The following is a 16,679-nucleotide window of genomic DNA, read 5'->3' as shown; positions in this document are numbered from 1 at the left end:
TTTACTCCAGCTGTGTAGCAATATAGCACAGGATATCACAACAAACACGGTACCCCAACACCACCCCAGTGTGTAGCTAACAGCACAGGATATTCCTACTGCCCCGGAATACCCCGGTACCCTACGCGCCATGGTACCTAGCTTAAATCATATATTTTTCATATCTCATTATCAATCACATTATCATCAATCACATTTTTATAAACCATTGACTGTATTCCTAACTAGGTAAGCATCATCTTTTATTTCAACTCACAATCATCATTCCATTCTTTATAATAATCACTTTCTCGATAACAACTCCCACTTTGATTTCATCAACAATCAATTACATGATTATCACATAATCATATCCCGCATATCTCTACATTACCATCACATATCACATAGTAACAATTTCACCAATATTATGGTAATCTAACAAATAATCCACAACTAATGATATAAACCATCATTATACAAAAGCCACGCATAATAATATAAAGCCAAGTCCACGTTCACATACAAGAAACCAATATATATAGTATATACAATACTACACATATAGATATATATATATATATCCAATTAGCTATACTTACCTAATATCCCAAAATGCTTCTGTTTTACGAGGGACTACTCAACCCTCTCCTTTATCGTCACGTCCTATAGTAGAATGTTATACGTATAATCAATATATTTATAGAATATCATAAACTATAAATAAATTATTATATAATATTTTTACATTTGTTTACCAATCTTTTAGTATTCATTTATATTAAAGTCCAAACTCCTGTTCCATTTCTTTCAAATAACTACCCTTTTCTAAGCTTCTCAAACATATATTTAATTTATCAACTAATTCATAAGAATTCATTTAATCAAACCCCTTATATATTCATAACTATCATTTTTAATAACATCCGTAAGTTATATTATCGTTAAATTCTCATTTTTCCTCTTTAATAACATAATATTTCTTAAATATAATTTTCAAATCATTTCTATGAATTTTCTACCAATTTATCGTGCTATATAATTTAATTAAGCAATAATACATGGAATTACATATTTGGTTAATCATTCCATCGAAATTCTATAAATTGGCTATAATAATAATTAAATTTAACAAATCTAATATTTTATATTACCCAACTATATCATTTTTATAGCAAATGTAATATTTAATTTGACACTAATTTAAATAGCCAAAATCATAAAATACTCCGATTAAATAGTTCACCGCTCAATATAATCAACATTTAATAAACGGGCTAATTAAATAATATAATTATATAAATTAATAAAAATTAAATTACAATTTTCGTACCTCTATTTTTTGGAAAATGTGTGTGTGCGTCGGTGTGTGTAAATGTGGGTGTGTGTGTGTTAATATGTAATTGCTCTCAATTCACATACTTATTTATATGTTTAATAATTGGTGAGGCGGTGGCAGCACATGCCACCGCCCACCTTTTTTTCTTTTTTTTTTATATATTTTATACTTTTGATAATTACCATTGTGTTCTTCCTAATTTCTTAATTAGTATAATTTACTTTCAAATATTATAACAAACTCCAATTTAATCCGTTCAAGTGTTATTATATTTCAAATTCAATCTATAATTTATTTACTAATTAAATTTAAATTTTTAATAATTAACAATTAGTCTCCCAATTACGTGAAAAATTCTACGGACGTCACAATTCTGCCCTCTTAATAAAAATGACGAAATTTTAGTAACTTACCCGCTCAATGGAATAAATAGGAATATTTCTCTTTTATATTCTCCTCCACATATGTTAACTCCTCTATCTCCGGCTCACGAATAATGTGGCTAGGATCAGACCGATATCGTCGCAGCATCGAAACATGGAAAACATCATGTATTTGTGACAACTCTGCTGGTAATGCCAGTCGATATGCCAGTGGTCCGATTCTTTCAGTAATTTCATACGGTCCAATATATCTCGGACTTAGCTTCCCTTGCTTGCCAAACCTCAGAATTCCCCTCCAAGGAGATATCTTCAGGATAATCTTATCACCTACTTCATACTCCATCTCCCTTCGATGTTGATCAACATAACTTTTTTGTCGATCTTGTGCTGCTTTCAAACACTTCTTAACTACCAGTACCTTTTCCACTGTTTCCTGCACCAATTCAGGACCTTCTAGTTGTCTTAATCCTTCTATATCCCAACAAATCGGACTGCGACACCTTCTTCCATATGAAGCTTCATATGGAGCCATACCGATACTAGAGTGAAAACTGTTATTATATGCAAACTCCATTAGAGGTAGATGATCATCCCAGTTGCCCTTAAACTCCATTGTACAAGCTCTCATCATATCTTCAAGGGTTTAAATCGTTCTTTCTGACTGCCCATCTGTTTGAGGATGAAATGCAGTGCTGAAATGTAACTTTGTGCCCAATGCCATTTGCAAACTTTCCCAAAAAGCGTGAGGTAAATCGGGGATCTCTATCTCACACAATCGATATAGGCACTCCATGTAATCTCACTATCTCAGAAATGTATAATCCAGCTAACTTATTCGTACGGACAAGAAATGAGCAGATTTCGTCAATCTATCCACAATTACCCAAATAGCGTCGTGCTTTCTGAATGTTCGTGCCAACCCCACAACAAAATCCATAGTGATCTTCTCCCACTTCCATTCTGGTATTGATAGAGGTCACAGTTTACCTGCTGGTGCCTGATGTTCTGCCTTTACTTGCTGACATGTCATATATTTAGCCACAAATTCAGCTACATCCTTCTTCATAGTCTGCCACCAGTAATAAGGTCTTAAATTTTGATAAATTTTTGTAGTGCCCGGGTGCATCGCATATGGTGCATTATGAGCTTCTCGCAAAATCGCTTCGCGTAACCCATCCGTATCAGGCACACAAACTCGTCCCTCATTCACTATTATTCTATCAATTCTTATCGAAAAATTTATTTTCCTACCTTGTTTTATCCTTTCCAGCATCCGTAATAAGAAAGGATCTCGGGTGCGCTTCTTTGATCTAATCCACAAAGTCTGGCTTAAGTTGCAAGGCTGCCAATAAACCCGCTACCTGGTCAACCTCCAGTTCCGTATTCATAGACCTCATCTCCAACAACAATGTCTGATTGTGACTCTCCAGATTGGCTAATGTACTTGAACTCTTTCTACTCAAAGCATCTGCTACCACGTTCGCTTTCCCTGGATAGAAGTTAATAATCCAATCATAATCCTTCAGCAATTCTATCCATTTTCTCTGTCTCAAATTCAATTCCTTTTGTGTCAAGATATATTTCAAACTTTTATGGTTAGTAAGGATCTGAAATTTTTTTCCGTACAAGTAATGTCTCTAGATCTTCAGTGCATGCACAATCGCGCCTAACTCTAAGTCATGTGTGGGATAATTTAACTCATGGTTCCTCAATTGGCGGGATGCATAAGCAATTACCTTTCCATTTTGCATCAGACACATCCCAAACCTTGTTTAGAAGCATTTGTATACACTATATATCCACCACTACCAGACGGAAAAACCAAAATCATATTGGAGGTCAGTCTCTTCTTCAACTCATCAAAACTTTGTTGACACTGTTCCGTCCACTGAAATTCTACCCCCTTTCTGAGCAACTTGGTTAGAGGACCGGCAATTATAGAGAAACCTTCAACAAATCTCCTGTAATATCCAGCCAATCCTAAGAAGCTTCGGACTTTAGTAGCATTCTTTGGCACTCTCCATTCCATAATAGCCTTTACTTTTGAAGGGTCAAGCATAACCCCATCACCAGATACTACATGCCCGAGGAAAATCAACTGATTAACCCAAAATTCATATTTAATTAACTTAGCATATAACTCCTTCTCTTTCAAAATCTGTAACACTATCCTCAAATGTTGCTCATGCTCTTCTCTATCCCTCGAGTATACCAAAATGTCATCTATAAACACAATAACGAAGTGATCCAGATATTCTTGAAATGTACGATTCATTAATGCCATTAATGTCGCTGGTGCATTTGTTAACCAAAAGGGCATCACCAGAAACTCATAATGACCATAACGAGTACGGAAAGCTGTCTTCAGTATGTCATTCTCTGCTATCCTCAGCTGCCAATAACCAGACCTCAAATCGATTTTTGAAAATGTTGTAGCTCCCTTTAACTGGTCTAGCAGGTCATCAATCCTCGGCAATGGATATTTATTCTTCACTGTTACCCTGTTTAATTGGCGGTAATCGATACATAACCTCATACTCCCATCTTTCTTCTTCACAAACAGTACTGGCGCTCCCCACGGCGAAGTACTCGGCCTGATAAACCCTTTCCCCAATAATTCTTCGATTTGCTTTTTGAGCTTATGTAATTCCACTAGGGCCATTCTGTACGGCGAAATAGAAATTGGGGCAACTCCCGGGAGAGTTTTTATGGCAAAATCCACTTCCCTATGCGGTGGCAATCCTGGTAAATCGTCAGGAAACACTTCAGGGAAGTCTCTCACTACCGGGATTTCCTCCAATGCGGGATTAACCTTCCCGGTATCTACCACATGGGTTAGATATGCTTCACAACCCTCTAACATCAATCATCTTGCCTCCATGGCTGATATTACACAAACTGGTACTACCTGACGATCCCCCACAAATATTACCTTTGATTCGCCAGAACATTCGATCATCACTTCTTTTTTATAACAGTCAACTATTGCTTTATGTTGCGCTAACCAATCCATCCCCAGAATCACATCAAACTCCTTCAAATCCAGCACTATATGGTCTACAGGTAAATTTACATCTCCGATTCTCACTAAGCTCCCTTTCCTAACACTGTTCACTACCACACCCCCTCCCACGGGCAAATAAACCATCAAATTACATCCCAACGGACTATTCTCTCCCGGTATTTTAGATGCAAATTCGGATGAAATATATGAATGTGTAGAGCCAGGATCAATCAAAACATAAGCCATAATGTCAGATAACAATATCGTACCTGATATCACGTCATACGATGCTGGGGCTTCCTCTCGTAATGTTATATATCCTTGCCTGGGTCTGTCCCTGAGTAACTTGTGCTCCAGCCCCCCTCATACCGCTACCAATAGCATGACCACTATCTCTGTTACCGGCGTCTCTACCTCTGCCTCTGCCTCTACTAGCTCCCCTATCACTACTCCCAACACTACTTTGACTCTGAGTCTCGCTAGCAATACTTTGAACCACACCCATAGTCTGACTCGAACAATTTCTGGCAATGTGTCCTCTACCTCCACAGCGATAACAAATCTTCGGTATATCCTCTCGTCGCCAACATGGCCCTTGATGTTGTCTTCCACAGGTAAAACAGATTGGAGGAAAAATTGGTCCTCGACCACAACTCGGTCCAACTCCCCTTCTGGATTCAGTTGAAGGCATAACAAATGAGCTACGTTCGAATGAACCTCTACTAAAGCCCGTGGATCCCTCGAACCTCTGTCCACTACTTCCTCGAAAAATGTGACCACCACGTGTAAAACTCCCACTTGCCGCTGAAAATGAGCGGCCGGTTCCCCTCTTGGTCAACCTACTCGATTCCCCTATTGTATACGTTGATTTTCTCTTCTCATCCCCCTTCTTCTTGTCCTCCATTACTGCTTCTTCCATCCGGACTACTGATTCAACAAGAGTTTTAAAATTTGTAATTCTGACTGCAAGGCCTCTTCTGATCTCCGGTCGTAGCCCCTGTTCAAAACGGTAACAGCGATCCTCCTGCGTCGCTATTGCTTCTCGTGCATACTTGGCTAGTGTTGCAAAACGGAGTTCATATTCTGCCACTGTCTAATCATCCCCTTGCACTAAATTCAGAAACTCCATCCTCTTCTTGTCTCGGTACATCTTGGGTCTGTATTTGTCATCAAACTCTTTCTAAAACTCAGCCCAAGTTATTTCTCTTGGCTCATATCCCCTCTTTAGAGACCTCCACCAAATCGAGACATTACTCACGAACAAATTTTTAAGCAAAATAATTACATGTTAATATGAAAGGAAAGTAAACTTGTTTTAATAATATCGTGTAAAAGTGCTAAAAATTGGACTATTTAAGAATTTCAAGAAACATGAACCATAAGTAGGCCTAAACTGTTGGATTTCTTTGGTAAATTTTTTAATCTAAACAATAACTACATATTAGTATGAAACTGAAGTAAAGTTGCTCTAATAGCTCCATGTTAAACTGCTAAAATTTGAACTATCTCAGAATTTGATGAAACTTGAACCAAAAGCAAACCTAAATTTTAGCATTTTTAATGATAAATTTTCTAATCTAAATAAGAACTTCATATTAGTATGAAAGGAAGTAAACCTTCTTTAATAATACCACGTAAAATTGTTAAAATTTGGACTAACAATTCCACTGTGGCACCCTCTACTCGCTACATCTAATTATCACTATTTCATCCTTACTTCGTCCGAACTCATTCTATAAGTAATTCTATTTCAACTCGTAAAATAAATTCTAATTTATCAATATAACATTATATATCACAAAAGATAATATATACCACCAAAACTAATATTTACCCTCACTACCTATTCTCATGTACATAACCTCAAGGAAAATCATATCACAATTTTAAACACAAATCCTGATAAAAGACCAGAATATTTAACAACCCAACAATCAAAAACTCTGGCTTCAGAAGTCACGGCTGACCCACCTAATAAAGACGACGGCATCGCTCAAAGTCCAATGTGGCTAATCAGTGTGACCTATCTCCTAAAAGGTACGTGGCAAGGAATGAGCTGCCTACTCAATAAGTATAGTTGATCAATTTATATATATATACAGATAAAGATTGACGTACATGCAGTCACACCTACAACGGTCATTCATCATACAACAATATCAGATATAAGCAACAATACATACTCACAATTGTAAATCAATGCACGACATAATATTCATTCGTTATCATTTATTAGTTAAGGGCCCCACTTACTCTAGTTAAAGTACATCAGTCAATGGTTTCGCCGGCCATCATCATATTATACACAACACAGGATACCTGTTGTGTGATATCCCAACACTCTTTTACTCCAGCTGTGTAGTAAACTTGCTATAATAATACTGCGAAAAGCTGCTAATATTTGGAATATCTCAAAGTTGCACCAAACTCGAATTCAAAGCAGGCCTAAACCCTAAAATTTCCTATGCTAAATTTTCTAAACTAAACAATGATGACAAGTTAGTATGAACAGGAAGTAAACTTGCTTTAACTAAAACTCTGTAAAACTGCTAAAATTTGGATTATCGCATAATTATATGAAACTTTAGCAAAAAGAAGTCAAAACCCTAGCATTTGTATACAAAACTTTCTAAGCTAAATACTAATTGATTGTTTGTATGAAAGGTAAGTAAACTTACTTCTATAATACCATTGTAGACTATTAAAATTTGGACTATCTCACAATTCCACGAAATTTGAAGCAAAAGTAGGCGTAAACCATAGCATTAGTATGGTAAAATTTCTAAGTTAAATAATAACTACATGTTAGTATGAAAGGGAAGTAAACTTGCTTTAATAATACCGCGTAAAATTGATAAAACTTGGACTATCTAAGATTTTTACGAAACTTGAACCAAAAGTAAGCCTAAACCATAGCATTTCTATGGAATCTTTTTAAGATAAACATTAACTACATATTAGTATGAAAGCAAAGTAAAGGTGCTTTAATAATACTGTGTTAAACTGCTAAAATTTGGACAATATCTGAATTCCATGAAACTTGAACCAAGAGCTGGCCTAAACATTTGCATTTTTCATTGCAAATTTTCAAACCTAAATAAAAACTGCATGTTAGTGTGAAAGGAAAATCAACTAACCTTAACAATACTGTGTAAAACTGCTAAAAGTTTGACTATCTCAAAATTTCATTAAATTTGAATTAATTGTAGGCCTAAACTCTAGCATCTGTATGGTAAAATTTCAAGCTAAATATAACGATATGTTAGTATGAAATAGAAGTAAACTTGCTTTATTAACACCGCGTAAAGATGCTAAAATTTGGATTATGTTAGAGTTGCACGAAATTTGAATCAAAAGCAGGCGTAAACCCTAGCATTTTGTATGGTAAAATTTCTAAGATAAATAATTACTACATTTAGTAAGAAACAGAAGTAAACTTGCTTTAATAGTACTACATAAAGACATTAACATTTGGTCTATTTCATAATTCCACTAAACTTGAAACAAAAGCCTAACCCTAGCATTTTGTAAGGTAAGTTTTCTAAGCCAAATAATGTTTACATGTTAGTACTAAGGGAAGTAAACTTGCTTGATTAAAACCCTGTAGAACTGTTCAAATTTGAACTATATCATAATTCTGTGAAACTTGAACAAAAAATAAGCTATACTCTAGCATTTGTATGAAAGGTAAGTAAATTTGCTTTAATAATACTGGGTAAAACTGTTAAACTTGGACTATCTCAGAGTTCCACAAAATTTGAAGCAAAAGTAGCCCTAAACACTAGCATTTGTATGGTAAAATTTCTAAGATAAATAAAAACTACATGTTAGTATAAATAGAAAATAAACTTGCTTTAATAATACTGTGTTAAATTGCAAAAATTTGGACTATCTAAGAATTTTACGAAACTTGAACCAAAAGATGCCCTAAACTGTAACATTTCTGGTAAACGTTTTTAATCAAAACATTAACTACATATCAGTATGGAATCGAAGTAAAGTTGCTTTAATAATACCGCGTTAAACTGCTAAAATTTGGACTATCTCATAATTTCATGAAACTTGAACCATAAACAGGCCTAAACCTTAGCATTTTATATGGTAAATTTTCTAAGCTAAATAATAACTACATGTTAGTATTAAAGGAAAGTAAACTTACTTTTAATAATACCGCGTAAAATGACTTAAGTTTGGAACTATCTAGGGTTTCATTAAATTTGAATCAATGTGTGACTAAACCCTAGCATTTCTATAGTAAATTTCTAAGCTAAATAATAACTACATGCTTGTATGAGAAGGAAGTAAACTTCCTTTAATAATACCACATAAAGCTGCTAAATTTTAATTATCTCAGAGTTGTACGAAACTTGAATCAAAAGCAAGCCTAAACCCTAACATTTTGTATGATAAAATTTCTAAGCTAAATAATAACAACATTTAGTACGCAAAGAAAGTAAACTTGCTTTAATAGTACCACGTAAAACCACTAACATTTGGTCTATTTGACAATTCCACTAAAATTGAACCAAAAGTAAGCCTATACCCTAGCAATTTGTATTCTAAATTTTCTAAGCTAAATAATGATTACATATCATTACGAAAGAGAAGTCTACTTGTTTTTCTAAAACCCCGTAAAACTACTAAAATTTGGACTATCTCATAATTCCATGAAACTTTAACAAAACTTAAGCCTAAACCCTAGCATTTGTATACAAAATTTTCTAAGCAAAATAATAATTCTTTGTTAGTATGAAAGGTAAGTAAACTTGCTTTAATAATACCACGTAAAACTACTGAAATCATTTTCTCAAAATTATACGAAATATGAAGCAAAAAATGGGCCTAAACCCTACCATTTGTATGGTAAAATAAGCTAAATAATGACTATATGTTTGTATGAAAGAAAAGTAAACTTGGTTTAAAAATACCGCATAAAACTGCTAAAATTTGGACCATCTCAGAATTCCACGAAATTTGAATCAAATGTAGCCCTAAACCCTCGCATTTGTATGGTAAAATTTCTAAGCTAAATAATAACTACTTGTTAGTATGAAAGAAAAGTAAACTTTCTTTTATAATACCGTGCAAAGTTTCTAAAAAATTTGGACTATCTCAGGGTTGCACGAAACTTGAACCAAAAGCAGGCCTAAACCCTAATATTTTGTATAGTTAAATTACTAAGCTAAATAATGACTATATTTTGTATGAAAGGGAATTAAACTTGCTTTAATAGCATTGATAAAACCACTAATATTCGGTCTATCTCACAATTTCAATAAACTTCAGACAAAAGGAGACCTAAACCCTAACATTTTGTATGGTAAATTTTCTAAGCCAAAAACTGATTACATATTAGTATGAAGGGCAGTAAACTTGGTTTACTAAAACCCGTAAAACTGCTAAAATTTGTACTATCTCATAATTTAATGAAACTTGAACAAAATGAAGGCCTAAACCCTAGCATTTGTATACAAAATTTTCTTAGCTAAATAATAATTTTTTGTTAGTATAAAAGGTAAGTAAACTTGCTTTAATAATACCACGTAAAACTGCCAAAATTTGGATTATCTCAAAATTTCACAAAATTTGAAGCAAAAATAGGCCTAAACCTTAGCATTTGTATGGTAAAATTACTAAGCTAAATAATAACTACATGTTATTATCAAAGGAAAGTAAACTTGCTTAAATAATACCACGTAAAACTGCTAAAATTTGGGTTATCTCAGGATTTCATGAAATTTGAAACAATGTAGCCCTAAACCCTAGCATTTTTATGATAAAATTTCTAAGCTAAATAGTAACTATATATTAAAATGAAAGCGGAGTAAAGTTGCTTTAGTAATACCGTGCTAGACTGCTAAAATTTGGACTATCCCATAATTACACGAAACTTGAACCAAAAGCAAGCCTAAACCCTAGCAAAGTATGGTATATTTTCTAAACTAAACAGCTTGCCTGTGCGCACGCTGCCACCCTGTGCGCCAGCGCGTGCGCTGCCCAGGCCTGTTCGTAAGCTCACGGACGCATGCGCATGCTACACACTATCGGTCGGCAGTGCACTGCTACAGTTGCCATTTTTCTTTTTGATTTCCTCACATTAAACCAAAATTAAAAATAAGTATTTTACCATAAAATCCAATATTCAGAAAATACTTAAATCATCCATAAATTGCAAAAATTAAATAAATTAATTTTATCACATAATTGTTCAATAATAAGCAAAAATACATCATGCTTCAAAAGCGATAAAAACATATTTTCATGCATATTCACAAAAAAATATAGCCCCTACATCGAATCGGGCTCTGATACCACTTGAAAGCCACCGCGAGGTGCGAGTGGATCAGCCCGAGAACGCGGAAGCGAAAGTGGTGATAATAAAATGCATAAATTAGAACAAAAATGCAATAAAACAACAATTCCAAGTTGTGTACTCTAGGAGTTCTCAGGCGTTTGATATAGCTAATAAAATAAATGAAAATAAATTAACGGGGCTAATGGTTGACAATAAGATCAAGAATTACCTCTTTCTTTGATTCACTTCAAATTCATTTGATCGTTCACGCAAGGCTTCAACATAGAATCCCTCTAAAGTTGCGTCCACACCACACCGGAATTTGGGATCCCTCAATTCTCTTTGCTAGAAGAAAATTAGGAAGAAAACACACCAAGTGTGTATGAGAGAGGGGCTCGATCGAGTGGTGAATTAGAGAGTAAATTATTTTTGTGTATTGTGTATTCATTCATTTTATTCCAAATAACTAATACACATATATACTTTGTATGAATGCATTAAAATATGTGTAGATTCATTTAACCATCCAAAAGGTAATAAAATAAGTTATTCCAACTAAAGAATGACTAACATGGCACTTTCCAAAAGTGAACTTCTTAGTCAATAATTTACTTTTCTAACAATTTTCACCAGCTTAATTAATTGGCGTGGGCCAATTTTTAATTAATTAAAATACAAGGCCCAATAAATCTTAATTAAATTTAATTTAATTAAATCTCACTTAATTAATTCTATCATATATTTAATTCAATTAAATATAGATTAAATATATGAGCCCAACAAGCCTTTATTGATTAATAAGTCTAACTTATTAAATAATAAGGGCAAGCCCAATATAAATTAATCCAATTAATTTATCCTTGGGCTTATCCATCCAATGCATCCTTCTCATATATAAGTAATCCAATTACTTATGGAATTAATTTCTAAATAATTCCTTATCCCTTTCGGTGATTTATGTGTGACTCTTTAGGTCACCTTTCAGCTAGACTTGGGCTAGCGTCAAACACTATTATTAATTAAATTTAGTTTAATTAATAATTCTCGATCAACTCTTGATCAAGAAAGTCCGTTACCATGGGTGACCATCTAGCAGAGGTCCATGTGAAGTTTTAGGCTCCCAAGACTATACGGATACGGTCCTTTCATCTACCGTCTCCCGGCCTCAGTCTAGAGCATGAAATTGAGCGTTAGTTCCCATCGTGGACTAGGCATCTATACTTAATACTTGAGATTGCATTACGCCAAATTGCTCGACATAGGAACCTCTTTTTTCTATTCGACCAATGACTATGGCCACAACTTTATAGAGCGTTAACGCATCTCCAAGTGCATAGGAGATACCTCTATCACGTTTTGACAGGGGCATGATCCTCTTCTTGGAAGTCACCATCCTCACTACATACTTTGACTGCACTAGACAAGGCTTATTATGACCATGTCTGAGACAGGATCACCTCTCGCACAAATCTAAGATACGGTCATCGCATGCACGTGACATCCATGATTCCTCAAGTTTAAGGACTACTCCCGTACTATCGGTGCTGAAGACTCAAATTATACCGACCAGGCCTCCAAGACGTCCATATGACAGTCCCCGCAAGTCAGTTCAGTCGATTCAACACCTAGCCAATCGGCCCATTATGATCAGTTAGACATCCCACATTTGTAGTCGAGGAATCACGGCACTCATCAAATGAATGCGAGTTTTAATGCAAGTCTCAATAGGACTCTTGATGCCACTCTGGAGGTCCTCGACTTGAAACATTTCAAACCCAACCCTAAATAGTTGGTTTCATAACCGCCATCTAATATGCAGTCCAACTGTTGCACGGTTGTTAAAGTGGTCTGTGGGCATCTGTTGTGACGTCCTAGCAATGCTTGAAGTAATTTGGTAAGCACAATAGATACGTGTACCAACAACGAATTCATACCATATTCATTGGGATAATATTAATAAAGATTATTTGAATGGTTCTCAAAACAGCCAATCTAATTAGATTTTGATGACCATTCCAATATGTGAATGGATGATTTAGCGTAGGCTCTTGGTTCCACATCTGGTTTGAAAGGCACCGTGAGGTCCAAGTGGATCGGACTGGGAACGCACAAGCGAAAGCGGCGATAACAAAATGTGTAACTTAAAATGATAATGCAATAAAATCATAATTCCAAGGGATGTTCCCTTGGAGTTCCCGAGCGTTCGATGTAGTTACTAATAATAAATGATAATAATAAAATTAACGGGGCTATTGGTTCAATGAAATACGAGAGGTACTAGAACGTAAATTCGAGAATTACCTCTTTCTTCGATTTACTTTGAACCACCTTCATTTGATCGTTCACGCAAGCCTTCAATGTAGAATCCCTCTAAAGTTGCGTCCACACCATACCAGAATTTGGGATCCCTAAATTCACTTTGTTAGAAGTAAATTAGGGAGAAAATTACACACCAAGTGTGCATACAAGAGGGACGGCCGAGTGGAAATTAGAGAGTAGGAAATTGTTTTCTTGTATTCTTCGTTCATTCATTAGTTATTCTAAATAACTAATATACATATAAATACCTTGTATGAATGCATTAAAATATGTCTAGGTTCATTTAACTATCCATTGATAATAAAATCCTTTATTACAAATAAAGAATGACTAACATGGAACTTTCCATAAGTAGATTTATTAGTCAATAATTTTCTTTTCTAACAATTTCCACCAACTTAATTAATGGGCTTGGACCGATTTTAATTAATTAAAATACAAGGTCCAATTAATTAAATCTAATTTAATTAAAGTATCCTTAATTAAGTCCATCATATATTTAATCCAATTAAATATATGAGCCCAATAACCCTTTATTAAATAATAAATACAAGTTATTGAATAAAAAGCTCAAGCCCAATATAAATTAATCCAATCTATTTATCCTTGGACTTATCTAAACAATGGATCCCTCTCATATATAAGTAATCCAATTACTTACAGAATTAATTTTCAATTAATTTCTCGTCCCTTCTCGATGATTTGTATGTGACTTTTTAGGTTCACCTTTCAGCCAGACTTGGGCTAGTGTCCAACACTATTATTAATTAAATTTAATATAATTAATAATTCTCGATCGACCCTGGATCAGGAAAGCCCGTCACCATATGTGGTCGTCTAGCAACAGTCCATGGCACTAGAGACTAGGCGAATTTTTATGTGAACTTTTAGGCTCTCGAGTCCATACGGGTATGGTCCTTCCGCCTACCGTTTGGCCTTAATCTAGAGCATGGAATTGGCCATCAGTTCCCATCCTGGACTAGGCGTCTATGTTAATACTTGAGATCGCTATATGCTAAATTGCTTGACATAGGAACCTTTTCTTCCTATCCGAAAAATGACTGTGGCCACAGCTTTATAGAGCGTAGACGCATCTCCAACTGCATAGGAGATGCCTCTATCACGTTTTGACATGAAACGGATCCTCTTCTTGGAACTCACCATCCTCGCTGCATACTTGGACTACACTAGACAAGGCTTATGATTACCATGTTTGAGACATGATCACCTCTCGCATAAATTTAAGATACAGTCATCGCATGCACGTGACTATCGTGATTCCTCAAGTCTCAGGACTACTCCCGTACTATCGAAGCTGGGGACTTGAGTCATACCGGTCAAGCCTCCAAGACTTCCATATGACGATCCCCGCAAATCAATTCAGTCGATTCAACGCCTAGCCAATCGATCCATGAAGATCGCATAGACATCCCACGTCTGTCGCTGATGAAACACAACACTCATCAAACAAATGTGACTCTTAATGCAAGTCTCAATAGGACTCTCGATGCCCAGTCTCGAGGTACTCGACTTGGAACATTTCAGACCCAACCCTAAACAGTTGGTTTCACAATAGCCATCCAATGGGCAGTCCAACTGTTTTCCAATGTAACTTCAAAATTGCCATACATTCAATTTTCTATGATAAGGTTCCTTTTAGTATTCCATTCAAAACATTTCCAATTTTACCACATTGTCAAAAATCTCAAATGTACGTTTGTTTTGAGATTACATATTATTCATTTGATCCTTGAAGCTATTATTGCTATAGCCTTCCAGAATCAACTCTCCATTTATGTGCGTCAAAGGCTCTTCTTCAATCCTTATTTAGGTATTAAAGATAGCTCCTCAACAGCTGCCTGTTCGTCGGTGCACACTCGATATTCATTGTTATGCTAAAAAAGCATAAGCAACATCAGTTTTCAGTGCACCTAACAGCATTTCATGCTGCTTACAGCAAAGACGTAGGGGATGTCAAATATCTAAGATCCTCATCAATGAATGAATCTTGGACAGCATATCCCTAGATAGGAATCAAATTCCTATTATAGAGAATTTTATTAATAACTTTCAGGTTTTAGACTTCCACAACATCTTTCTCTCATTCTAAATGGTCAAAGACGTTTAATATCTAAAACACTTGGAACACAATTGAGCTCCCACTGACCTTCTACCTTGTTCTTGACCAAGTCATGTACCTCATGATCTTGTCAAAACAAGTATGTGGGACGTTCAAACCCAATTTGAACCCCATAATGGATTTTATGGCTCCAAGCTATTTATCTGGATCGATGTCCTACATTGCTTCTCCTTTTCTAATTTTAGAAACTCGTACCTCTCGGATGACCAGAGTTTTCTGATCGTCCTTTAGAGAACTAAGATATGGTCAGTTAAAGTTTCGATTACAAATGATGTTTGCATTATTCCATAATGAACATGTATAAATCGGACTCTAAGTCTAACTTTCCTCCCATTAGTCGTTTGACGTATGCAAGACCATTCTTCATACTCAAGATTTTTGTAGGGCATAGGTTGTTTACATTGTTCCATAACTAACCTGTATAAATAAGACTCCGAGCCTAATTTTCCTCCTACTAGTCCTTTGACGTATGATGGACCATTTCTCATACTCAAAACTTTTGTAGGACACAGGTTTGCCATTCCATATCAAATATGGTGTCTCGATTGCGACTTAAGAAAACCCCACGTTTTACAAAGGGGCGATTTTTCGATAGTCCACATCCAGACGGCCCAACTGATTCAATGAAGCATGGATCGAACATGTCCAATGGAGGTCTCAATTTCTTCCTTACCAGAGACAGTTCAACATCATCTCTTTTACTAAATGAGAATTCCATTCTCATTTTGGATGTTTCAAGAACTCCCACTAAATATGCACCACCTGGATCCCATTGAAGGGTTTGTCTCCATAATCAGTTTGGTTCTCCAACTCAAGACTAATTTCTCCGAACTTCCTAGAAGTCCTTAGACTTATGAACCCTCTACTGGTATTTGGGTATTTAGTAACTTACAGATGTCTATTTTGGATCAAATCCAATAAATCGCTTTTTGACAAGTATTCTTTGTCCCATAAAGTGCTTTCATAGCTTTCTTCCTTCTCAGAAATGATTCATAAGCTAATAAACTCAAATCATCTATTCCTAGACTCTTTGAATCCACCAACCAACTCGTCCTAACTAGAGGGATATGGCCTAACTCATCCATGTCATTCTCCATAAGTTATGTTCTTGACCATTCGTCATTTGTTTTTAGCATGCATAATCCAATTATGCAGTACGACAATTTAATAACTCGACAGACTCAAAAGAATCTTTTATTGATCAAGCTTGTAGTTCTGTC

General features: G+C 35.3%; 1 protein-coding gene across 1 annotated transcript; it reads right to left on the bottom strand.

Moving 5' to 3' along the window:
• Positions 1-1,735: 1,735 nt before the first annotated feature.
• On the bottom strand, positions 1,736-2,233 carry LOC148787198 (uncharacterized). Its single transcript, XM_088883520.1, has one exon. The coding sequence runs from the start codon at positions 2,231-2,233 to the stop codon at positions 1,736-1,738; it is 498 nt and encodes a 165-aa protein (XP_088739646.1).
• Between the last annotated feature and the right edge of the window lie 14,446 nt (positions 2,234-16,679).

This window comes from Sesamum indicum, linkage group LG8 (genome assembly GCF_026168435.1).
Source record: "Sesamum indicum cultivar Baizhima isolate 11 linkage group LG8, ASM2616843v1, whole genome shotgun sequence".
Taxonomy (NCBI): Eukaryota; Viridiplantae; Streptophyta; class Magnoliopsida; order Lamiales; family Pedaliaceae; genus Sesamum; species Sesamum indicum.
Note: the sequence above shows the minus strand (reverse complement) of the source record. Positions and strands in the feature narration are given on the sequence as shown.

What these genes read in the sequence shown, in the direction of transcription:
- LOC148787198 (XM_088883520.1), bottom strand. Translation starts at nt 2,233, where the DNA reads ATGGCTCCATATGAAGCTTCATATGGAAGAAGGTGTCGCAGTCCGATT.